This window comes from Corvus hawaiiensis, chromosome 1, assembly GCF_020740725.1.
Source record: "Corvus hawaiiensis isolate bCorHaw1 chromosome 1, bCorHaw1.pri.cur, whole genome shotgun sequence".
Lineage (NCBI taxonomy): Eukaryota > Metazoa > Chordata > Aves > Passeriformes > Corvidae > Corvus > Corvus hawaiiensis.
In genome coordinates, this window is record NC_063213.1 from 94321386 (window position 1) to 94346730 (window position 25345).

The window sequence follows — 25345 nt, forward strand, 5'->3', positions numbered from 1 at the left end:
TTGCCACATTTCAAAAGCTACTTTCTGTCCCAGTAGCTACTTGCAGAAGTGTTGGTCAGATTAGAAATGTTCTAAATGTGTGCATACACACAGAGAGTTTTGTATAAGCCATGTGGCTCTGCATTTTAAAGCACCAGCTCTGTGGGGAAAGTGCTGAAGTGGCTTCCCTCTGAAATGTTCAAGCAGTTTCATGGGAAATGGTTTTTCCTGCCCATCTTTCAGGTTACACACCTGCATTGTGCTCCCTGGAAGTCATCCCCCTCCCTGTTTCCTAGAATAAGTGATCCTAATTGTGTCTTTCCAGTACCTGAAGGGAGCCTGCAAGAAAGCTGGAAAGAGACTGTTTACAAGGGCCTGGAGTGACAGGACAAGGGGGAATGGCTTCAACCTGACAGAGAAGCAGGGTTAAATTAAATTTTAGGAAGAAATTCTTTACTGGAAGCCTTTTGCTGTTGGTAACTCTTGCTCCCTAATGCCATGGGTTAGCTAATTCTGCAGAGTGACAGCTGAGCCTTCTCCATAGGACTTCCAAGATAAAGCTGTGTTCTTAATTCCTCAACAAGTCACTGGGACAAACCAAGCTGAATTTGAAGCCTGGAAATTAGGCGGCTAAGCATCATGGAATTCTTCTAGAACTTGCTGATTTTTGTATTCAGCTATCTTGGATCTCTTAAGGATTTATGAGATTATTCTATTTTGGCAAGCAGTACTATTAATCAAGATGAGTTATTTTGTAGCATTGCCAGGGTTGGAGCTGCACTCTGGTTCTGTGATTTGCAAGAGCTGTTCTGTGCAGTTCCTCCTTCACTTGCTTTTTCTGAAGCTGTCTGAGGAACGTGCATGGGCTTGATTGAAGCTGGATGCTGTGTGGTATGTCTGGATTCAGTATCTGGAGAAATTAGACTTAAGTCACTTGTATGACTAATGCTCAGACTTTGCTGTTTTCAGACATGCGTGTAGAGAGTACAGAATTCACAAAGAACTGGATCACCCTCGAATAGTTAAACTATACGACTACTTCTCACTGGATACTGACTCGTAAGTTGTGTTGCTCTGTCCTTTCCCATGGTTTGAGCTATTCACTAAAGGCAAAGTATTTAAAACTTTCCAGGAGAGTCCAGAAAGTGTCCACACCAATGTTAGACTTTACTGCAGAGATAACCAAGGTGTACTTCCAGCATACGCTGGTTTTCTAGAGACTCCAGCTCACAAACCAGTGTGGTGTATTCTGTCAGATGTGGTGCTCTACTGGTAAATCCTGCTCTTGGCCCTGGGCAAATGCCACAGCTGATACAGCTTTCAGCCTCTGGGTCTTTAATGGGGGATCTCTGACCTTTGTATTGTTGAGCATTGAGGCCTGTGCTCCTGGTAGCTTACTTCTAGAAAGGGATTAAGAGGCTGAGGGACTCTTAATTTAAATATTGGCCAAATAGGTGAGTTACAGACAAGCAGTAACAAAGTGTTCTGGTTTCTATCAGGTGCCTTAATTGCAATAACTCATGTTTTTCTTTCAGGTTTTGTACAGTGTTAGAATACTGTGAGGGGAATGATCTGGACTTCTACCTGAAACAGCACAAGCTAATGTCAGAGAAAGAGGCACGATCCATTATCATGCAGATTGTGAATGCTTTAAAATACTTAAATGAAATCAAACCTCCCATCATACACTATGACCTTAAACCAGGTATGCTGTGCTGACATGCTTAAGGATGCTAAGGAAATGTAATGGGTTACAAGTAATATGAGGAAGTTTCCTTTGGTCAGACAGCAAAAAGAAGACAGGGTTGCCTGGGAAAGCTAACTTGCAACAAGAAAAAAACATAAAATGCACAGAACATTTGGAAAATGTGGAAAGGATGTTGTCTCCTGGAATTGCAACATAAAACAAAGAGGTGTAACATTGTTAAGAATGAGCCCTTGAACCCTGAAGTGGCTGTGTTCGTTTTCTTAATGTCTTGCTTGTATTCTGCTGTTGCAAGTTTCTGTTATTGCTTCATAAAGGTTCCTACCATTACTGCTGTGCTTCATGTTCCCATTCTTCTGGCTTATTCTTTCTGTAATCATCTGGCTGAAAATTTGATGGCAGAAGCTAATTTTGAAATGTTCTTTTTTTCATATTGTGTGACAGCTCCCAAAGCTGACGACACACAGTCAGACTGCTCAGGTCTGCCTTTGAGTTAATTCAGTTACATCTGCTGTGAAGAAGATCCTCCCCAAATGGTGGTGTATATTTTCCTTCTACCATTGGGGCAGAGCCACAAGGGGGAAAATGGAAATGCTCTGTTTTGGGATGATGCATATTGGCTACATAGCTTTTTTTCTAGTCCAGTAAATTCATCCGTCTCTTTGGGCAGTTATCCCTGGCTTGTCTCCCTGTACTGGTGGCACCTCATCATCATTGTGTAACTGGTTTGTGATGTGGTTTGTTGCATCAGCACGAGGAATGTGTACAGGAGATGGTGCTGTTGCACTGGTTGTAGTGACCCCGTTTCCTCCCTGGCTGTTCCCAAGTTGTCTGAGCTCTGCCTGCAGCTGCCTAGAGCTGTGATTCATCCACTGCCATCACACACGGTTCTGCTACTTTATTGTAGGCTTGGAGAAAAACAGTGATGATCTGACTTCTTGATGGGTTTACAAAAGTCTCTTGCCTAAGCAGTAATTGTCCTTTTTGAGCTTAGAAAGTCACTGGGGAGCACTGCCAGGAAGGAGAGTTTCTGGAATGTTGAGAGGACAGGGCAAGTCAGAACTTCTGGGCAGAATGAGTCATAACTGTGTATGTGTACTTCTCTCTTTAATCCTCCTTTTTGACCTGCCCGTCCAACGGGACCTTTGGGAGGGGTCAAAACAGGCTGGGTTTGAAGCTCATTTGGCTAACAGGGCTCAGGATCTGGAGGCTCCAAGCAATATGAGGTCACTGGGTCATTCAAGATGAGCAGATCAGCTCTAGCACTTGGCGGTCTCCAGTTGTCTCTGAAGTTCAGGGTTTTGAGAGTGAAAACATCTGGTGCACCTCACTGTAGGTCCCTTGTCCTTGTGCAGTGCAGGGCTCAATGCATTTTTATTCTTGCTAAATGTGTATCCTAAGGGCGTTTTCCTTCCTTTGTCTAGGTAACATTCTTCTAGTCAATGGTACTGCATGTGGAGAGATAAAAATCACAGATTTTGGACTTTCCAAAATCATGGACGATGACAGCTACAACTCAGTTGATGGCATGGAGCTGACATCGCAGGGGGCTGGTACTTACTGGTAAGCGATGCCTGGGACACTTGCAAGTTAAGATCAAGAACAGTTTATAAACAGCTTTGGATGTGTGTCAGCTCTGTGTGTGCTGCCATTGTCTGTGACAGCTTGACACACTGGAGGTTTGAGACCCTGGAAACTGCTCTTGTTGTCACACAGCTCCTTTTGAGGCTGGCAGCATTTCACTGTTCAGTAGGTCAGTGTTTGAAAACCCACTCATATTCAAAGGGTTGGTGAAAAGCTGCATATGCTGCTGAGATAGCGAGCTCCAGAGTGGGGCTTGGCTGCTCTTTCACAGTCCAGAGTGGCTCTGTCTCGCATCTTAAACAAGAGCAAGGGGAATACTGTACCTATTTGGAAATTCAGGTGCTGCATCAGGGAGATGAAAAGAGTATTCCTCTGAAATGAGGAGGTGAAAATCCATAGTTAGCTCTCAAAAAAGATGTAAAACTCACAGTGTTGTCTATAGCCAGAGCTTCACTTGAGTGTCGTGTTTTCAGCAATTCTTTTATCTTCTGTGCCAAGTGTCACTGTATCACCCTTGGCTGAGAGCAGACCCTTGGTGAGTGCCACTGAGTGTGACTCAGATGTCACCCAAGCTGCAGACTGTCACCATGGGCAACAGAACATTTGTTGGGGCATTCTGTGTTGTACAGCTTTGTTCTGTTCCTAAAAATGAAACTAGCTGTACCCTGAGTGAAGCTGAGTGTCTTTAACTGGGACATGGCGTATGGGGTTGTATTTCTAAAAATATGTATTTTGGCTGTGTGCTTTCATTGTGGAATTGTTGGCCAAGCCCTTTCAACAGCAAATAGCAGTTCTGAAGGTAAAAGAGAATGGGTGGTGAAAAGAAACTGACTGTGCTGAACTAGCTCAGAACACGAGTGTCTGGAGAGTCCTTGGGATCACTGTTCCCAGAAGGAGTAGCCAGCCATTGGTGATCTTGGCCCAGAGATGCACAGGAGTGAAATGGGACCCTTGAGTCCCAGGCCAGTATTTCATCATAGAATCTTCTGTTCTAAAGGAAATGATGGAAAATACTTGAAACTGCTGTTCATAACTTCTTATCGCTTCCTTCTAATCAGGTATTTGCCACCAGAATGTTTTGTGGTTGGGAAAGAACCTCCAAAGATTTCAAATAAAGTTGATGTCTGGTCGGTGGGAGTCATCTTCTATCAGTGTCTCTATGGCAGAAAGGTAAGAAGGTGCTTAATTCCTTTTCCTAGTGGTGTTTTGCAAACCTTTTTGGAGGCAGCCCAGGCTTCTGCTTCCTTCTCCACAGACTTAGAATGTGCTCCCTTGTCTCCTTGCCGTCAGTTTCAGGGCAGAGCCCATGCTAATGGAAGTGGGGAGCATAGACTAGGCTGTGTTGTGCTTTACCTTTGGCATTTCCTTCAGAAAAGACATTCTGTAGAACATCTCTTTCCACTGGGCATGTTCCCACTGAGGCCCTTTTGGGCAGGACAGGTGTGTCATTCATGGTCTGAGGTTTTTGGTCTGGTCTTGGCTGTGATACTTTCAATGCCCTGAGTCTTTGTTGCTCTTGATGGCTGCAAGTGTTCAGGGGGAAAAAAAAGTAGGTACAAAGACCCACTTTAGAAGCTTTTAGGGTGGCTTTTGAAAGGGAAGAGTGTGCATCAGGAAAAGGTGATTTGTCACGAGAAAAGGTAGATTTTTTTATGACAACAGGAGAGAGAGGGTGGAGAAGAGAAAGGATTCCATGGGCTCTTGTTTTCAGTAGACCGTGGTACCCAAGTGTTGTGGAAGCTGGGGCTGACACACATGTGCTGCTCAGTGCTGTCAGTCAGACCCATGGAACCAGCCCAGCAGAGATGAGTGGGTGAATCTCTGCCGGCTCAGATGGATGACAAATGCTGTAACAGACCCATGAGGTCTGGAAGCAGCTGGAGATCCCTGCTGGCCAAGCTAGACGTGTTCCAGCTTGATCCCTTTTGTTCAGTTGAGTGTGGGAGCAATGCGTCCTGGTCCTCTGGTATCCACAGCACCTTCCCAGCAGTTGTGGGCTGCTTGCCTGGAAAAATGCTGATGTCAGGTGATGATAAACAGTAGAGCTACGGGTTCTTTATGCCTGTCACCAACCTTCAACAACTTTTTTCTTTCTTTTGGTAGCCCTTCGGTCACAACCAGTCACAACAGGATATTTTGCAGGAGAACACAATCCTGAAAGCTACTGAGGTGCAGTTCCCTCCAAAGCCAGTAGTCACACCGGAAGCAAAGGTAAATCTGCTTGAGGGTCAGTGAGCACAGGCAGTTCCAGCCTCCTGATTTCCATAAAACCAGCAGGAATCCTGTGTTTAATGCTCACCTATCACACAGTGATCAGTGGCTTTGCATGTCCCATCCTTGGAGGTGTTCAAGGCCAGGCTGGATGGAGCTCTGAGCAGCCTGATCTGGGAAAGGCATCCCCTGCTCATGGCAGGAAGGTTGGAATGACACGAGCTTTAAGGTCCTTCCAACCCAAGCCATTCTGTGATTCCATGATTACTGCAGCTGTCTGGCTGAGCACTGAACACCAGGTGCCTCTGCCTGTGCTTCTCCTGGTGCAAGATGAGCTTTGGTGCTGTGTCTAGGAAGGAATTTCAGCACTGGGGTTGTTGTCATGTTGGCCCCACTCCCAAAGAGTCAAAAGCTTCCTGTTTCTGTCATAAGAAACTAATGCTTACTTTGGCTTTGGGGTACTGCAGGCATTCATCAGGCGGTGTCTGGCCTATCGAAAGGAGGACCGGATAGATGTCCAGCAGCTGGCCTGTGACCCCTACTTGCTGCCTCACATCCGCAAATCTGTATCCACAAGCAGCCCAGCTGGAGCTGCAATTGCATCAACCTCTGGATCATCCAATAACAGCTCTTCAAACTGAGACAGAGTAATAGGCCAAAAACTGCTTGAGAAACCGGCAAAAAGACTTTCAGAAACACCTTTGGAACAGAGGAATCCACAAGGGTCTCAAGAAACCTGTACCAGGTGCTTTTTTCTCTTGCTTTTTTCCATCCATAGAGCATGACAACATCAACTCTCATCAAGAAAACCTTCGGCATCTAGCCCAAGCCATGTGGATAGGAGATGGCTTGAGGTTTATCCAGTCAGTGACCACAAAAGGGTGGCTGCTCTGAGCAAGGAGGGGAAACTGAAGAAAAAATACAGAAAGACATGGTTCCATGTACTGTGAACTTCTGAACATGCAGCCTTGGGGAATCCAGGACGCCGTGTGTGCTTCATATGAAGAATGTGGACTTTGGAAAAAAGACTGGGCTAGTCCAGTGTTGATATTTAAACATTGTTCTTTTTCTTTTAATAAAGTTTAGGTAACATCTCCTGAAAAGCTCGAAGCACCAAGGTTCAGCTGGGGATGGTATATGACTCTTTGCCCTTTGGAGGGGAAAAAAGTTGATCCTGCCTGTTCATGGCACTAGAGTTAGTGTTTTACCCCTAATTAATTTCAATTTTTTAAAAATAACAACTTTTTGGAAGAAAACAGTTTTCTGGTCTCAGTGAAACCCGTATTAGCAGGTTTGTGGCAGTGTCCATTCTGCAGCTGGTGCAGCTTTCTGCTCCTTTGGGGTGGCCTCTTAGGAATGATTCACCTTCTCAGGAGGGCAGTGAAGCCCTGGGAGAACAGGCCTGCATCACTCTGTGGTCAGAGTGGGTCACAGCTCAGGCTGCCATAAGGTCTTAGCTGCTGATCATCACTCTCACAACAGTTGCACCTTTTTAATGCGTTGAAGTGCTGTTGTTTTTGCAGACCCAGCCCAACATGCTCACACCGAGCTCTCCACACTTGTGAGCCTGATCGTGGCTGGTGGGCAGAGAGCAGGCAGGGATCGGAGCACAGCTCAGGTGTCATCTGTGCCCAGACAGCTCTCTACTAACCCCGGTTCACGTTAGAGCTTTCTGAAGCTGCAGGCTTGTCTGCTCTTCTCTGTTTGGGTGACTTGGCAGCAAAACTTCCTCTCTCCCTTAACACTCCTCAAACTTGCCGACTCATGAAACTTGCTGCCATCACTGCATCCGATTTTAGATGGGAAGGAATGAGATAGTGTTCTTGAGAGGAGCAAACACCCGAATTATTGTCTCCCTCCTATAATCTGCCTGGTGGGGTCTTGTACCTTCAGCGGGATCTGCCTGCTGTGAAATGGGAGCCTCCCACTCCTTTTTATTCCCACATTGAAGGAAAACTGAAAACAAAAAATGCAGCACTTGAACATGTGGCAGCCAGGTTGGACTGCTCCTAACATGTGGCAGGAGTTCTTACCCAGAATATTTAAAATGCAGTGTTTAGGAGCAGGGTTTGTCCCAGGAGGGAGATGAGTGCTGCACTACTGCAACTCAGGGTGGTGGTTAAAAACCAAAACACCCTGTGCACACTTCCCAACCCAACCCCTGGACCACTGTGGGCTGGGGGATCCTTCGTGGGATAACTCCAGGATTGTACCCACAGCTGTGGCAGCCTGTGGGCTGTTTGGGTGGCTTTGTTACCCCAGTGGCATCTCCTGGCAAGTGCTGTTCTCCATCATGCACTCAGAACTGCCACTTGTCCGCCTTATTGTACGCCATCATCTGCAAACACTGTGCTTAAACCTGATCAGGAACTTGTTAATTGAGAAATGGAGCAGTCTGTTGGAATTAAGCAACAGGCCAGGGAAGTGGACAACTCTGCTGCTTTGATTTTTTCTTACTATTTTTGTAGTGACTCTTGGGCTTTTATTTGGATTTACTCCCTTGCAGCTGCATTTAAGGTGATGTCTAAACCTGCAGTGTTTTAGACAAAGAGTAGAAATACTGCATCTTTAAATCCTCAGCCATCCTCTCTTAGCCCTTTCCATGCCTCCTGTTCTAAGCCAGAAGTTAATTGCCCAGCAAGCAGCTTCAACGTTTATTCAGCCTCTGTCAGGAGAAATCAGGGTTGGTGCTTCATCCGCTTTGCCGAAACTGGTGATTTGGTATCTGTCCACATCGGGGAGAATTCTAAAAGGGTTTTTTCTATCCTGCTCCCATTGTTTCTTGGCCATCCAGTGTGTGTATCTCTGTGGGTGTGATTAGTTTTGTGTCAGAAGCATTTATTCCTGCTGTGCGACACCCATCCAGGGCCAGGGGACAGTGACGGCCTTTCGGGGCTGAAAGCAGGGAAGAACCCTGGTAGAATTCTGGCTGCAACACTTCCCTTGTTAAGATGGGTTTCACTTCCAGTAACAGACCCTATTGCCACACTGTTCATTTACTTAAAGTGTATGAAGAATTTGTAACTTAAACCAGGCCAGACTGTTTTGGCTCTACCCAACAGATGAGACATGGATATTAAAATAAGTTTTAAGAAACTGATTTGCTTGGCTTTTACTGTTTTTCTGCTCTTGGCATTGGCACGAGCTCTCTTGCAGTGGCTGCACAGAGATGGCACAGGACAGGATCAGGAAGAATGGAGGAAGGGTGCATTCCAGAGCTCAGAGCAGTGAGATCTCTGCATCAGACGGGGAATTGCTGAAAATTACCAAGTCACTTAATTACTGGTGTTGATCTTGTCCTGGAACATAAATTAGAAAGCTGAGGTGGGTTTGTCCCTCATTTCCTGTAGAGTAGCAGCTGCCTTTAGAATCCCTGTATATTGAGGACATAAAAAACCCCACCTTTTCTGTTGATGCAAATCTGTGGGTCACAACCCCCCATCCGCTCCCCAGCCCATGGACAGCCGCGTCTCCCCTCTCAGTCACCCACAATAACCAACCACACTGAGCAGTGACGAAACACAGCTCCTTTAATTTCTTGGGGCTAGGTCTTGGCAGCTTTACAAAAATACACAACAGAAAATGAAAAAGGACCTTGGTGGCTGAAGATGTTGAGTCTGTTTATATCTGGACTGATCACTGGGGAGCGCTGGGGCCCGTGGTGCATCGAGCTCCTCTACAGGCACGGCGGGGCTGCCGTGCCGGGCATCCCCCAGGAGCCGGGGCCGTACCTGCCCCCAGCGCTGCTTCCTCAGGTGAACAGTCACCAGGCCCCAGGTTACTCTGCAAACCTGACCCGACCTTCGCTGTGCCCAAAGTCAAACTCAGTGAGTGCAAGTGAAACCAAATACTGAGCGAGCTCAGCTCCCTCCCTGCTGCTGCAGTCGATCATTTTTCAGCCCCCTGGTCTGGTTCAGATGATGTGACACAGATTTGGGCCAGGAGAGGCAGCAGTGGTGCTTCAGTAGCATCAGCAGAATCATCAGTCTCCTGCATCACCCATGCAGGGGCATGTGCAGGACACACTGACACCTGCAGGATCAAGATTCACCAAGGGGCTGCCTTGCTGGATGCTTTGCCTCCTACATTTGCAGTTGGGAGTTATGCTATAAATGAACTTCCCTCTGCTAAATGGGCCAGTCCCAGTTTATTTTGTGACCTGGCAAACCCTCAGTGTGAGCTTTGCAACCGCTGCCAGTGTCTGCCTGGGGTCTGCTGCTGGAGGACGTTGCTTTCTGGGTGCTACACATGCTTGGCTCAAGCAACTTCAACCTAAACCTTCCCACTCCCAGCATGGTGGAGGAGAGTTTGGAGTGTGCAGGAGCAGAATTGGGCACAGCCCTGACTCCCAGCCAGCCCGGACCTACCTTTGCTACCAAATGCTGATGCATCTTTGCACTGAGACTGATTTTCCACGGCTGCACATGGCTCTGCCTGTGGTCTCTGCTTCTCCCTGGCCCCAGCGCTGCCCTTGGGGACAGCTGGGTGCCCCCCCCGGCCATCACCCTGGGTGGGGGCAAAAGGCCAAACAAACATAGAGCAGCTCAGCCTCCCGTCACTACATTCACACCCAGGAATAGGCTCTTGGCCACAAGGACACTATTGTCTGTTCTGGGAGCGGGGCTGAGACACGCTCCCGTTCCATGCTTTAGCTGCGTGGGGGTGTGAAGGCTAGGAGAAGCTGCTGGCATGTGCTCCTCCACCAGCTCTGTGTGCTCTTCCCTGCTCCTCTGTGCTCCCAGCCTGCATCTCCTCCTGGGATGGGTTACTGCAGTCTTTCTTCTTCTCCCTCCATCCTTCAGCTGCAGACTGTGTTTCACTCACTCTGTTGCTATTCATTTCCAAACACATCAGTGAAGGGGAGGCTCAAGTGCTTTGAGCTGATTCAGGAAAGCCTGAAAACCGAGGTTATCCACCATCTGCCCACCAGTGTGGGATGACCCCCACCAGCCCCCAGGCAGCCCTGGCCAGGAGCTGCTTTCCCATCCTCTGTTGCTTGGGCTGCAGGGATGGTGCAGAGCAGTGCCATGGTCCAAATGGAGGTAAAACACAGGGATGGAGATAAAAACACAGGAATTAAGTTAAAAATGCAGGGATGCTGTGGGCAGCAGCAGGATGAAGACAGGGAGATTCAGCCTCATGTTCAGGCCAGGTCTCCCATCCCCACCTGTGCTGCCCTGGGGAGCACCAGCAGCAGAGTTATAAGGTGATTGGCTCTGCTTTGCATTCAGAGGAAGAAAAGATCCAGAGCTCCGCTCAGCCCTGTCCTCTCCCAACCGAAGGCGCCAGCTGCGTGGGAGCCACGAGCACGCGCTGCTGTGTCGGCAACTGCCTTGCTCCTGGCTCAGCTCCGCATCGGGATCAGGACTCCAAACCTGCTTTGTTCAGCATTGGCTCATTCCAGCTCCCGTTAATCCTGAAAATCCATGAACTCACACCCAAACCCAGGAGAGTGGCTGGGATTGATGCCAAAACCCCTCCAGGCTAAAGGAACTGGTGAGGGATGGAGGTGGAAGGGGACATGCCCATGCCAATGAGGTAAGGCAGTGGCAGGGGTGGAAATGAAGCACCTGGGGCCAACTGGACCATGCTGCTCTTGCTGGAAAGGGCCAGGGAACAGGGTGAGATCTCTGCTCTGTGGTCCCATACCCGCTTCTGGCAGGAGGAAGATGCCGTTCAGGATGTGCTGTCCTCCACTACTCTCCAGCTGCTTTCCCTCCCCGCTCTGCAGCCCAGTTCTGCCAATTTGCTCTTGACTCATGCAGAAAAAGTGTTTTTCTAAAAGGCAAATTTCTTGTAAATGCCTGGAATTTCTCTCTGCCCCTTTCCAGGAGCCCTCCAGGGGAAGCCAGGCAGGAAGGAGAGGCAACAGGCTCAGAGGGCAGCACTTCTCCCTGGGCAGCCCCCAGCCTTGTCCCGCCCCCGCTGTGGAAGGCCAGGATCTCGGCACTGGCCCTCACAGGGCTGGAGCGCCCTGAAATTCCTCATGGCAGCTCCAAGTGAGCACATCTGGTTTTAATATATTTGCAGCTTGAACTTGCCTGACTTTTCAGGACTGCAGGAGAGAGAGCAGCAAAGAGCTCTGAAAGCTGCCATGTGGGGCACCCACAAAGGGACCCCCTTTGCAGTGCTGGGAGACAGCAAAGTTGGGAAGGAGGTCAGGGGGAATGGGGCTGACCAAGCACATTAAGGGGCCCTGGCAAAGCTCCATCTGCTCCTTGCAAGACGGTTGCAAGGTTGGGTTGGAGGCAGGGAAAAGGCCCTTCATTTTGGCCAGGATCCCTCTACCCACAGCTGAGCCTCGAGCAGAGCCCGGGCAGATCCTAAACATCATGTTTCAGCTCCTGGGGGAGGAGCACAGGAAGCAAACAGGAGGTGCCTCCCTGACACTCCCTGCTCGGTGGAGCCTCAGCCACGAGCACGGAGACCCCTCCCACAGTGTTGAACGCTAATGAGAAAACCAAACCCTCAGGAGCATCAGTATGGGGCCCCGATGATAACCAACATCCCAGGGGCTGTGGAGGAGCTGAGTCCCCGCATGGTGTCCCCAGGCTTGTCTCCAAAGGGAAGGGTGCAAAGGCAAAGCTTGGGGATGAGTCCCTTGCTGTACCCCCATGGGGTTCTCTACCAAACCCCCCATCCCAGCGAGGAGATACCAGTCACCCTTGCTGCCTGCAATGCAAAGCCTGGAGCTTAGAGAGGGAGCTGGTCTGGCTGTTCCTGCCTGTCTCAAACAGAGAGAGTGACGTGGCCATTCTCTGCTGCTGCTGCTGCTGCCAGCGCAAGGGAGAAGGAGCCAGCAGACGCCAAGACGGCCTCTTCCCCAAGCAGTGACCTCAATGCACAGCGCCTGCCAGGTGGGTGTTGATCTTGGCCCGGCCAGTCCTATTTGGGGCCAGGATGAGGCCGAGGCGGCGCTGAGCTCCTGGCAGAGCCTGGCAGGTGCTGCTGGTCCCCAGCAAAGCAAAGTCCCTGACACCAGGGTCCCCCAACAGCTGCTGCCCACAGGTAGGGCTTTGCTCTCCTGGAGCCCTCAGTCCCGCAGAGGGCCATGGGCTGGGCGGAGCACCCTTGGAAGAGCACAACAGAGCAGGACATGCTGCCTCCCTGGCCATACAATAAATAGACCCTTAGAACCTGCCAGTCCTCAGAGGTGGCTGGTGGGGTGGTCAGACCCTTCCTCCAGAAAATCTGAAGGCTATAGATGCTGTTCTCATGGTCCACAGGTCCCTGAATCCTTTCCTCTAATGCCTCTAGCACAAGCAAACACCAAACGTGCCCCATGACAGCCCCAAACTCAGTAAGTCATGGGGTGCCTCACTGCAAATGAGCGCCCCAGGTCCAAATCTGGGGTTTCTCCCCCACCCCTGTGGTTGGGTCCCACTGCACATTGGTAACACATTTTGCAACTTGCTGAGCATCCTGACTGACCTGTTTTCTCCCAAGTGCTGCTGACCAGGTCAGACCTCCAGCCAAAGGCAGGCAAGTGGCTTGGATCTGTCTCCAGAAATGTTTTCCAAACGCTCCTGCAGGATGACTTTCACTGGAGCCGATGCTGTTTCACCCCATCCCACTGCAGCCCCTCCACTGTGACCACTCCCTACATGGGATGTTGCTTTGGCCAAAAACCAGAATTTCTTTTTCCAGTTAAATGACAGATACAGGTGCTCTGACTGTGGGAATCGGCTACTGACACTGAATATCCCAAGTTCTGGGTAATCCTGGGATGAGCCCATTGCTCCGAATCAGTCTCCCCAGGCAAGGAGCTCTCCTGAGATTGTGGCCAGTGGCGCAGTTGACTGTCTCTTGCATGCAGCATTGTCCCCTTGTCCTCATCTGGCAGCAACTCATTAGGGCCAGAGGGGTCAGACAGAACTGGAAACGTCCCAAGGGAAAACACATTTCCTCCCGATCCACTCTGTCGAGTAGCGACTCAACTGGTACTAAACCAGATCAGGAGGAGAGCAGGCAAAGAGCTGTTGGCCTGTGTTGAAGAAATTAATTAAGAAGTGCTAATTATCTGCTAATCACACACAGCTTAGGGGCCTTCAAGACACAGGAGGTACTAGGCCAGGAAGTGGCGATGCTCCATGGGATCCAAAGCCTTTCGACTCTGCTGTGTCCCTTCCTTTGAATGGGTTCAATTTCCTTGAAAGGGATGTCAAGTTTGTCTGGGATGGATGGAGGGTCCCACTCATGGGACTTCACAGCCCCATCATGTCCAGCCACTGGTGTTTCAGTGGGTGGCATCCCCCTGGAATGGTCTCCAAGTTTTTGGGATAGGAGCGAGGATCTGGATGATTCCTTCCTCTCCTCTGGGCTGTCATGCTTGTTTCCTGTGGCAGCCATGGAAGCCAGTGAGGTCTTTCTCTCAGTGTTGCTGCAATTAAAAAATAATCCCTGCCTTAGAAAACCAACAGCCCAGATGCTGATGTGCTTAATTAGCCCCCCCAGAGGGTTTGCATCCCCAAAGCCCATCGTGGCACCGGCCTGCAGGTCCTTCCTGCCCCGCTGGGAAACAACGGATTCCTTTATTTTCCAAAGAACAGCAAAATTGTGGCTGGCTCACACCTGTTCCTCACCCCCTCAGGGGTTTGTGCCAACTCAGGGCCAGATCCTGTTCCCTGCTCAAGGAAGCTCTGCCATCAGCTTGGTCTCATCAAAAGTATCATCTCCCCTGAATTTGTATGGCAGAGTCTGCGTGTCAAGGACTGACTGACCCTCTCTGTGTTGCAGTGGGGATCCTGCAACACGCATATATCAAACCAGGAGTCCCGTGGAAAGGAAATATATATGGACAGACAGATTCTTGATAGCTGTTTCAGAGATGTTTATTTCTCCAGCCGCATGGCCGGAGCTCTGCCGAGGAACTGTTCCAGTCACGGGACCAAGGGTCCTTCTGCCCGCGCAGGGGAACACAAACCAACCAATGGGAACGAGGCTGAGCAGGGGCAGGGAAGCCCCGTGTCTGTGCCCTCAGGGCCCCTCTCCCAGGGCTACACGGCAGGGGAGGGACCCCAACATCTCTGCACTGCTCAAATCCCAGGAGAGCTCAAGGGGGTGAGGCTTCCACACCCTCAGGGATGCTCCCACAAGAATGGGCACCATGAGCATCACCCAAATGCACCAAATTGATGTAGAAAGCCAGGAATATGCCAACTTCCAGTGTATTCCATGTCTGCTGCCTTCTTTGGGTGGCTTTTGGGGCCATGGGCAGCCCTGCTGGAGTGGAGGTGTGAAAAAAAAGTTTAAAAGTTCTTTAAAAGTTTTAGAAAGCCTTTTATATTCACCTCCTGGATGTGAGATATTCCTACATCAGATAGTGGATGTTCTTTGTCCCATGCCCTCAGCAGAGCACCAGAAGCTGGAGAGCTGTGCAGCACCCCATGGCGGGAGGGACTGGGCTTGTGATGGAAGGTGCGTGAGCTGTGTCCAACTTCAGCATCCACAGTTGGGCTGGGAGCTGCCCAGCTCTGTGCCACAGGGATGGACGGAGGAGGATCCAGCTGGCCTGGCTGTGCTTGGGATGAGGTAACTCTACTGGGCACCCAGAGGTGCAAGCAACGATGTGTGGTGGGAGCTCATGGCAGCCCTTGGCTGCTCTCCCCGGCGAGGTGGGGTCCCACGCTGAGGACCCGCAGCGGGACACGACGCGGGGCTGGCGGCACCGTGGGCATCTCCCCTACACCCTCCGCCCCGCACCGGGGCATCGGGACCACCCGGGGTGCGGAGACGGCGGCAGGGGCATTCTGCTGGGGCAGCCAGCCATCCTCGGGCGTCTGCACGGATGCCCTGGCCAGGCTGGGCTTCGCTTCTACCACTCCCCCGCTTCACCCCCGGACCCCCCGCCCTAGCGATGCGCTGCAGCGGGCGGAGCCCCCCCGGGCTCGGGCCGCGCCCCGCTTTCTCGCCGCCGCTGGGCCGGGCCCCAGTCCGCTGACGCAGTGTCTGAGCCCGGCGCGCACGCTTCGTTTTTTTTTTTTTTTCTTATTTTATTTTGTAACATTTTATTTTCCCCCTTCTTTCCCTCCCTCTCCCGCTCGCGTCCCTCCTCCTCCTCCTCCTCCTCCTCCCCCTCCCCCTATCGCCCTCCCCGTCCCCGGCCCGGCAGGAGCGGCAGGAGCGGCCCGAGCGGAGAGGAGCGGAGCGGGCAGCGCCGGGGATGGGGCGCGGCTCGGCGGGACCGCGGCCCGACTGCTCCCCGCTGTGCGCCCCCCTCCGCGGCCCCCTCTGCTGCCTCCTCGGGCTCCAGCTGGTGCTCGGCGCTGCGCACCCAGGTGGGACCGCGCTCTCCCTCCCTCCACTTTCCCGAGTTTTATTGTCGGAGGGAAAAGGGGGGGGCGAGGAGCCAAACCACGTCGAGGAGCCTCCCGGCCGGGCGCCCCCGGGGGAGGGGGCGGCGGGACCCCGGCGGCGGCGCGCAGGGCGGGGGGGGGGGGGGGGCGTCTCGTTCTAACGCCGATCACATCGCTGTGGCTTATTTCATCGCGGAATGTTTTACTTGCTTTTACTACGGTTCGTTTTACTTCATCCCTCTCCGGTCGCGGTGCATTCCGCCGCGTTTTGTTTTCTCCAGTTTGGTCGCGCCGTGTTTTCTTCCCGTTCCGCCGCGTTTTCACTCCCTTTTATCACTCTTGAGTTTAACTCCCCGCGCCGAGCGGCCACGCAGCGCCGGCCGAGGCCGGCGGAAACGCTTCCGCGGCCGCGGGGGAGCCAGGGGGGCTCCGGGGCCGGGGGGCGGCTGCCGGCCCGCTGCGCTCCGCAGCCCCGCTCCGGCCCTTTGTCTCCCCGGGGTGGGCAGTTCGTGGAGCCGGAGGTCGGGAAGGGGCTGAAGGGGTTTGTTGGAGCTTTCCTTCCTCTCCCGTCCTGATCCCCCCTCCCCTCTCCCGACGTGTTAATCTTATGAAGAAGTGCCCCCCTGGATCGGGGCCCGAGTGGGTATTTGCAAACTTTTTTTTTTTTTTTTTTTTTTTTGGTAACTTCTCACGATAAAGTCAACGGGTTGTTTTTTATCTTTTTCTAACCTTCTGAAGGCACCATGAGCCAGACACTGGAGGCTCCTCTGGACGGCCCCTGAAATTGCCGTTTGAGACCCTTTTTATCCCAGAATAGTCTAGCCTAGAGCTAAGGAGCTGCTTTTGGGCCTTCCTTGAATTATTTTGGCCATATTGATAGAACTTTAAAAATTTAAAGAAAAGCAAAATTGGCTACTTTTCCCTGAAAATAACAACTGTAAGCCCTTGGCCTATTTTATTAGAGCACATTTAGCAAATCCAAAGCAGATTTCAAGTGGCAGCATAGGAGCACACTGATCCCCTGCCCCCACCTCTCCTTGCCCCCTCCTTTCCCCTCTCCCCCCAGTCTTGCAGTGCCTGGGGCTGAGCCGCCTTGCTCAAGTGGCAAACATGGGGTCGTGGACACGATGACAGTGGGCAGCAATTCCATGCCAAGCAAGGGATCAATTCTGGGATCAGAGGAGAAACTGCTTGGCTGGGAGATGGAGAAAGTAGGAAGCGATGGGAAAGGAGACTCCTGTAGCCTGGGGCATTTGGAAGAGCGGTCAGGGTTTGCTGCTGTTTGTAGACATCTCAGCTGGACTTTCCACAGCTGAATTCCTGCTAGACCTCCCCATAATTTACTTGAGGGCCATGAATTCCTCCTTCTGTGGGTTTTAAGGGGGTTATTTAATTTCAGCAAGGTTTTGCTACCTTTACAGGCTGATTCTGGCTGTTTCATCCCAAAAAATGTCAGTGGGATCCAGGTCTGGCAGTCCTGAGGACAGAGGCGCCTCTGTCCCGGCTGTGAGGCGGGAGTGCAGTGGAAGCCGACCCCATGCCGGGCCTGGGCGAGGAACAAGGCAGCTTTCAGCGGCCGCCAGCCCACAGGGCCGTGTCACTCGTGCCTCGCTGGTGCTGAGCACCCTCAGCTCTTTCTCCTCCCCATCCCCACTTTTGGCTGCTCCTGCCCTGCATCAGTCCTGGTTCGGACCTGGTGGATGAAGGGGACAGAGGATGGCGCCAATGGAGGTGCCACATCCAGGATCCCCCAGCACCAGGCTGGTTTGCAGCTCAGACAGGATCCTTGCTGGGAGTTTGGGATCAGGATGGAGTAGTCCCAAGAGTCCCTTGTTTGCAAGGACACTTTCAGTGGGGGCTGGCCCAGCAGACAGCATTTCTTCCCCTGGGGAGCTCTTGCTTCCTTGAGAGGTTTGTGCCAAACCCTCACCTCTGGGGCAGTCAGAAAGATGGAGCAGAGCTCTTGGCAGGAGGTTTGGGGCTCCTTGCTGCGATATCTCCTCCAGCTGACCCATCTGCGTAGCATGTGGGCACCCACGTGCCTTCCCAGGGAAACTGAGGCAGCAGCTCCCATCCTGCCACGGCTGCAGGCGGGACAAGGTCCTTGTGTCAGTGCCAGGACTTGGTGCTAGATCAACTTCCCATCTCTCCAGTGCTCAGTGTAGGTCCTGCCATGTCAGCTGTGGGGCAAGAGAGAACGCGGAAGGGACCTGGAAAGAATTTACAGCCTGTAGAGCAAACAGAGCAGCCTTTGCATGAATTTCCCCCCCATTTTCCTCTTTCCAATGGAAATAACTTGTTGCATGGTAAATGCAGCCCCAAGAAATTATATCTTGATCTTCTTCAGACTGTTTGGGAGCAGGAAAAGGGGTCAGAAGTGTTAGCTTTGCTGCTGGAGCCGGGCAGGGCGCAAGGGACAGTGAAGACCTCACCTCCACAGCGTCTGCAGCCACAGGAGCCGCTGGGACGTGGCAGCAGGGCTGGGATGGTGCTTGCGCAAGAATGACAAGAGAGGAAAGAGATTTCATTTAACCTTCCATGCAAAACTGTCCCCTTCCCTTAAAGCTACCCAGCTGGTGTGGGGACCCCAGGAGGTTTCCCATGGGGAGGTGCTCCTTGCCGGCATGTGCAAAGGCGTTTTCAGGCGTGAGGTCCTGGTGATGGTTAAAGCCACGTTGCAGATTTTTCTCCCTGGCTTTATTTTCTCTCTGGCTGGATTTTGCACCTTTCCCTGCAGGCAGAGGCACTCTCCTTAAGTATTACTTCCTTAAGTATTTTCCAAAGAAACATTTTGCCCCAAAATCAAAGCAAATGTGTGCTGAGGGTGTATAATCCCTCTGTACTAAATCATCTTTCCCAGATGATAAATCCATCACAAGAGGCTCTGGTCCCATGGCCTCGGTGGGTGCTCGGAGCAGGGAAGGGAAGGCTTTAGTCCAGCTCTGCCAGAGGTCCCAGTGTTACTCACTGGATCATCATGCCCTGCTCAGGTCCATGAATGCAGCTGGATCTTGGGTGGGAGTGGGTGTGGGGGCCGCCCTCCCCCCCACTCCAGCCCATCCCAAGCCAGCATTTCCTGAAGGGTTGTTTAAGCAATTTGTAAAATTTGGTTCTTCACGTGCAGTGAGGAGCAGGATTTTAATTAATCTGAACTGTGCACAGCTCGCAGAGCATCGACATTTTTCTCATTCCTAAGATTGCTTGGAGCCCAAAAGAGACCCACACAGATGCTCTTGTTTTTAAAGAACCCATCTTTACTTTCCTAAGGACTAGAAAGTGATTAGTGGATTGACTTGCAAATTCCTGGGAGCACTCTTTAGTGTAGGAGCGAAGGTTTGGCTGTTGCACAGGGTACAGGGTATTTTCCAGTATCATCTCCATCCCTTTGCTCAGTCCTGCACTGCACCTCGTGCTGTTGCAGTAGGGACTTACATGGGATTTTCCATGTAAAACAGCCTTGTTTGCAAGATGGTGCAGAGGTGGAATGGACAGATTGAGCTTTTCCCATTCCTCCACCCAAATCCAGACACGGCATCTTGGGGCTCTGCAGTAATGGCCCCATTTGTAATGGCCATGCCATGCAGTAATGCCTGGCCTGGGAGTGCTGGGCATGAGGAAGGCGAAGGGCACCCACTGGGAAGTTTCATGGTAAATATCATTTTAATTGAGAAAAAATACGTGGGACACCAGAGGTTGCCCCTGGTGTTGCAAATGTGCTTGGGTTTGGTGAACAGGGGGGGTGGGTCCCTGTCCAGAGACAGTGATACCACTGCTCAGGGAAGTAACATTAGGAGTGGTGCTGGAGAAACAAGGGAGGAGAAATCTGTGGATCTTTCATCATTTTGGGGGGAGTTTCTTTAGTAGTTTTGAAAAATTTGATAAGTCTTCAGCCAACTGTGCTGGAAGTACCCGGTCTACAAGGATGTGTCAGGGCTGCCCTGCACATCACATCACACCACTGGCCAGTTTGCTGGCCAGGGAGTCTGGGGTGCTGGTGGGTGAGGGAGTGGGGACAGTCAGAGGAGCTGAGGCCAGAGCAGTGTTCAGGGGTGAGTGTTTGGCCACCGTGTGTCCTGGGAGGGAGCCTTCACCTCTCCCACTTCTCTTGGTGGGTCCATTGCACTCCTCCATCCTGGGTGGAGCCCGTTCAATGGATGGTGCTGCCTTCATCTCCCTGCATTCCTGGGGAGTTAGAACCTCTTGGGTGAATGCAGCTGCTGCAGGGCTGGAGCCTGGGCCAAGTCTAGGGGGAAATTGGGGAAAATTTCCATCCTTCTATCCTTTGCTGAGTACCAGAGGGCAGAGTCTGGGACTCTCATCTCCCTTGTGGCCACTGCTGTGGTGAGTCCCTTGGGCTGCCCAGGGACAAGCATCCCTTCTGGAATGCATTCATTCATCTATGTCCCAGGCAGGATGCTGGGAGAATGGGCTTCTTAATGTCTGCAGAGAGGCTGAACTGAAGTATGTGGCCCCTTTCCAAAACCTTTGTGAGGCAGCAGGAGTGAGCAGGGTGGTAGGTAGCCGTCATCGTCGCAGCCAAGTAAGGAGCTCATCTCGTCCAGCTCCCACCATATAAACAGCAGCTTCTCTCTGGCTGCTGGGCCAGCCAAGAGGAGTTTCTCAGCTCCAAGTGCACATCCTGCTGCTCCATACCCCCAACCGGACCATCCGAAGCTTCACTTTCTTCTTTGTAGCAAGAGGTCCTTAACTCCCTGAGGTCTGTTTTTAAAAAACAGAACAACAACCACCCTCTTTTATTCTGGAGCTTGGCTTGGAACATCCAGAGCTGCTTCTGGCAAGTCTGGCCCCAGCCGAGCCCCAGGGTTGTGCTGGGCTGGGTGAGTCTTTGGGATGTTGGGCATCATTGCTCATTTGCTGCAAACTTCTAATTTAGGAGCATCAGGGGTGGGAGTTGTGTCTCCTCTCAGCTCTGGAGCCGACGGGACCAGTGCCCTTCCTGAGCCAGATGTGTCCTGGGGCTGCCAGTATGGCTACATTTCCTTCCCTTTTATTTTTTTAGTCTGAAGTTCCTCTCTAAAGAGTTGCATCGGAGTTACTGATGCCAAAAGCAGCTGTGGGGGAGGTAGAGCCGTGATATCCTTCCCGCAGGCTGGGAATGCTCTCGTGTCCTGTGATCACTGGCAGCAGGGATGCTCTAACTCTGCTGTTGGGAGCTCCCATAGACACAGCTGATGCTTTTAGCACTGTTTCCCATTCCTAGCTCACAGAAGGATGTACAGGCTCCTTCCTTGGGCCAAAAATTGATGCTGTTCGTGGCAATGATTTTGTTTTTTGCTCTTCTCCACACCAAGACCATAAGGATGGCATGAGCCATGCCTGGACTGACTGCTGGCGCTGGGCTTTGCTGGGAACTTCTCTCCAGGAAGGGGATTTTCCTCCAGAGGAATAATTTGTCCAGTAATATGAAATTCAAGATGGAGTTGGGGCTTTTCTGTGGCCCTGCTCTATCCCTCAGCAGAGCTGGCTGGGCCTGGTCAGGGGTGCAGTCCTGGGGTCCTGCCCTCCCAAATGTCACTGGAAGGTGAATCGTCGGGCTGGTCTACCCCCATTCCAGCAGTTCCCTCTCCTCCTCAGGGCTGTGCAAGCTGGGCCCAGCTGAGGCTCTGTCAGGTGAAACTCTCCTGTGTTCCATGAGCAACGATTTTTGGTTCTTTGTAGAGTCCCAAAATGGCATGGGTTGGAAGGGTCCTTAAAGACTCTGCCATGGGCAGGGACACCTTCCACTATCCCAGGTTGCTCCAAGCGCCGTCCAACCTGGCCTTGGACACTTCCAGGGATGGGATAGTCACAGCTTCCCTGGACAACCTGTGCCAGGGCCACCCCACCCTCACAAGGAAGAGTTTCTTCCCAATATGCCATTTAACCCTGCTCCAGCTTAAAGCCACTGCCCTGTCACTCCAGTCCCTTGTCCAAAGTCCCTCTCCAGCTCTCTGGGAGGCCCTTTAGGCACTGGAAGGGGCTCTAAGGTCTCCCTGGAGTCTTCTCTTCTCCAGGCTGAATATCCCCAGCTCTCCCATCCTGACTGCATCTTTCTCGTCATCTTTTTCTGGGTATTTTCTTTATTCCAGGGGAATTTTTCTTCTCTGTTGCTGATCTTTCCCCCATACTTGGTGCATCCCCATGAATTTTTTACATGTTTATCATGAACGAGTTCCCACTTCCCGCAGTTTTTCACCCATTGGTGCCGTGTGGGTTTCGGAGCCACTGCTCACCCTTGGGCTGCAAAAATGGGCTGAAAAGGTGGCAGTTTGGAGTAGGTGGCTTGGGGCTGCTGTGCCCTGTTTGCTGGTAGGTGAGACACATGTCATGAGGAGGTTCAGGCTGAACAGGGGTTCCTTTCTGCACCGTGTGAGTGAAGGGTGGGTTTCTTGCTGCAGGACGTTACAGGTAAAACTTTTTCCTGGGCTCCCAAATCCAAATGAAGGTGTTAGCACGGGGGGCTGCAGCCCCTGAGGGATCTCATGAGTCTCAGAGCACCAATGGAGCCCTGTTGCCTGGCATGGCTGGGGCACCTTGTGGGCTTCAAGGCTTTGCCACCTTTACCGGGTGGTTTGGAGCAAGCCATGTCCACAGAGTGTCTGCAGCACAGGAACCTCTGAGAGGGATTGTCCCTGTGGCTCCAGGTGTGCTCAGCCTCCTGCACAAGCGACTTGGAGCTGTGTTTTTTGGGACATCCCACGTAAAGGGAAACCTTGAGTGAGAACAAGGGCAGGGAGCACCTTTGCCAGGGTGGCTACAGGACAGAGCTGAGTTCCAGAGGTTCACGAGGGGTTCTGGCATCACATGGTGCCATGATCACCCTCACAGTGGAGCCAAAGAGGTGGCAGGGGCTGGCAGGGATGTGGTAACAGAGCCTCACAGCGCTGACATGTTGGGGACATCATTTGCTGTCAGTTGTAATTGCAGCCAGAGTCCTGGAGCTGCTCCAGTCCAGGGTAACTGGGACCAGGGTTCAGCTGTAGCTGCAGTCCTTCATTGAATTTGCTCCCTGCATTTGTTGCTAGTGATGGGAGGGTGACAAATGCAATGGAGCAGGGATGCTCTGGATGTCCTGTTGTGGGTGGCTGAGCTGGCATGTGTTTGGAGCTGGGTAGTGCCAAGGATGCCCATCCATGTCGTGCTGAAGGGCTTTCTCTGTCTGCTGTCCTTGGAGACTCTCATCCGGTGCTGCCCACAGTCCCCAGAATTGCTGGTTGTGAAGCTTTCCATATTTGCTTGGGGGTGGTAAAGCTGTTGTGGGAAGGGTTGAGCTGAGTTCCTTCAGTTCAGGCTTCCTGCTGGCCAAGAACTTGCTTTTTTGATTAAGAAAAAGAACCTGGAGCCAGCACAGGATGTAAAAGCTCCCTTAAGGGCTACCCCAAAGGATGGCAGCTTCTCCATCCCTGCAGTGTTCAGCCACCAGTGCCAAGGCCAGTTTCTCCCACTGTGCTGGGGCACGAGCATCCCTTTATTTCCCACATGGGAGAGGAGAGTGTTTCTGCCGGCAGAGCCAGTGTCCTGCTTTCAGTGCCAGCTCCCCCCATCCCCACCATCACACTGCCTTGTAGCACCAGCTGCTTTCCATGGTCCCACCAGTACGCTGAAGGCAGCATCCCAGTGGCTGCATGGCTGGGGCAAGACACCATCTTTTATGGAAGTGTGTGGAATTTTGCTTTGCTTTCACAAGTCCTCCTCCTCAGAGGAGGAGCACAATGTGATGGATCAGAGCTGCTGTCCTGCTCAATAGAGGGAGGATGCAGGAGGGAGAGACAGAGCATGCCAGTCCCAGCTCTGGTTTGATTTTGGTGATTCCAGGCAGAGCATCCAGCAGGATTGCATTTTCCAGTGCTCTTTGTCCTGTGCCAGAGGGCAGCTCCTCTTTAAGAAGGGTCTTCTGGTTTTGCCGTGTTTCCATAACTGGAGGGCAGTTAGAAAGCTCTGCCTGTGTGATTTCAGGTCCACAGGTGGGTACCAAAACCTGAGGAACATCTCTAAAAGGAGTCAGCCATAGCTGTGCCATGGCTACTGAGGGCAGTGCAGGAGAGCAGGCCCTGGAAGGGATGGGAACATTCCCAGTCCCTCTGGAGCCGCCTCCTGCAAGGATTGGGTTTGCTCTGCAGAATACCAGCTTGGGAAAAGGGGATTCATTGATCCAAACTTGCCTTCTCTCACCCAACTCTACATCTATCCTGGGGTCAGGAATGCTGAATGCTCCTTTCAGTGCCCAGGAGCCTATCCAAGCACCACTATGTCATGGACACCATGGACCCGGTCAACCCCAAATTCCATAAAAATGAGGGAAAGAAAGGTGTATTTTTGGTGAAGCGCAGCTTTGCTGCCTTGTGTTGAACTCATGCGGGTCGTCCCCCCAGCTCCTCCCCAGCAGTGCACAGCAAGCGGTTTTGCACAGGGAGAAGCTGGAAGAGCTGGGGGGCTGCCAGGGCTGAGCTGGTGCTGGAACTTTCCCATTCCTCCATGGCCCAGCAGACACTGGGGACACACTGCGTGGCCTCTCCTGCCATCTTTGAGCCAAGGGGCTGAGCTGCTTGCAGCGTGCTGGGGCTGCCCAAATCCTGTAGCCTATAATTTCCTACCTCCGTCTCTTCTCTTTTTAGAGTCAAATGGTATCTTGTGTTTCTCTGGCCTCGGGCCTGTCCCTTCCAGTCTGGATGGCTTCCTTGAACGTGGTGCCACTGCAGGGCCACTGGTGAGTGTGGCCCTTGCATGGTGCTGCCAGCTCCAACGTGGCACTGAGCACCCTGACACCCATTCCTGAGCTGCTCCATGGCTATTCCAACCCGATACTAATTTTTTCTTCCAAGGCAGGGCTCACAGGTAACAGAGGAGGGTGTCCTGTTGCTGATGCTCCCTGTGGTGATGCTCATGGTAGAGCAGCTTTTTCTGTTCTAAGGAGCAAAGCAAGCACTGGTATTTGGCTCCTTGCAGAGGAGCCACTGTGGCATCAGGCTGTGCCCCAGGGAGGCCTCATCCTGCTCCAGCGGGTCACAAGACTGATGCTGCATCATCCAAAACTGCTTGAAGACCGCTGTGTCCCTGATGCTGGAGGGGCTGCACTGCCCTCACTGTAGGTGGGAAGGGGAGAGTGATGGGCTGGGTGTGGCATGGGTGGTGCTGGCATGGGGAGAAGGTGCTTGGTGGGGGATGAGCTGGTCTCCCACTGTCCAGGTTAGGATCAGGCCAGTTCCAGCTGGAGAAACACCGGCACCAGCTTAAGGAATCTGAGCTTCAGTTAGCCAGAATCAGCCCTGTCTGAATTTTTGCTTATTTTCTCACTTGGCATGATTTTTACAATATTTTCAGTGAAATTAAATGTTTCCCTTAAATTAAGTAAAGCCCTGCAAACAAGCTTCATTCTTGTTTATTTGACATTATCACTGATGTCATATGGGCTGGGGAAGGGGCCTCTGACATAATTTCTGTCCTGGAGCTGGGTCGATGGTTGGACTCCCCAAAAAATGGGGATGTCTGTCTTCCTCCATTTCTTTTTCCCTTTCATACACAGGGCAGGGAAGTTCTGTGAGCCAAGATGTTTGTTGCTTGAATGTGCCGG

At 51.9% G+C, this 25345-nt stretch overlaps 2 protein-coding genes across 9 annotated transcripts in view; both read left to right on the plus strand.

Annotated features, from left to right (window-relative positions):
• Positions 1-8579, plus strand: part of TLK2 (tousled like kinase 2) — a 43192-nt gene extending 34613 nt beyond the window's left edge. For all 7 annotated transcript variants that reach the window (XM_048314855.1, XM_048314874.1, XM_048314866.1 and 4 more), the window contains 6 exons: positions 949-1038; positions 1515-1684; positions 3109-3247; positions 4327-4438; positions 5372-5479; positions 5947-8579. In XM_048314855.1, coding sequence (XP_048170812.1) covers positions 949-1038; positions 1515-1684; positions 3109-3247; positions 4327-4438; positions 5372-5479; positions 5947-6120 — 793 coding nt within the window. In that variant the 3' untranslated portion in view covers positions 6121-8579. The remainder of the gene's footprint in view (positions 1-948; positions 1039-1514; positions 1685-3108; positions 3248-4326; positions 4439-5371; positions 5480-5946) is intronic.
• Positions 8580-15588: 7009 nt separating this feature from the next.
• MRC2 (mannose receptor C type 2) overlaps positions 15589-25345 on the plus strand; it is a 28721-nt gene continuing 18964 nt past the window's right edge. For both annotated transcript variants that reach the window (XM_048314929.1, XM_048314939.1), the window contains exon 1: positions 15589-15756. In XM_048314929.1, coding sequence (XP_048170886.1) covers positions 15642-15756 — 115 coding nt within the window. In that variant the 5' untranslated portion in view covers positions 15589-15641. The remainder of the gene's footprint in view (positions 15757-25345) is intronic.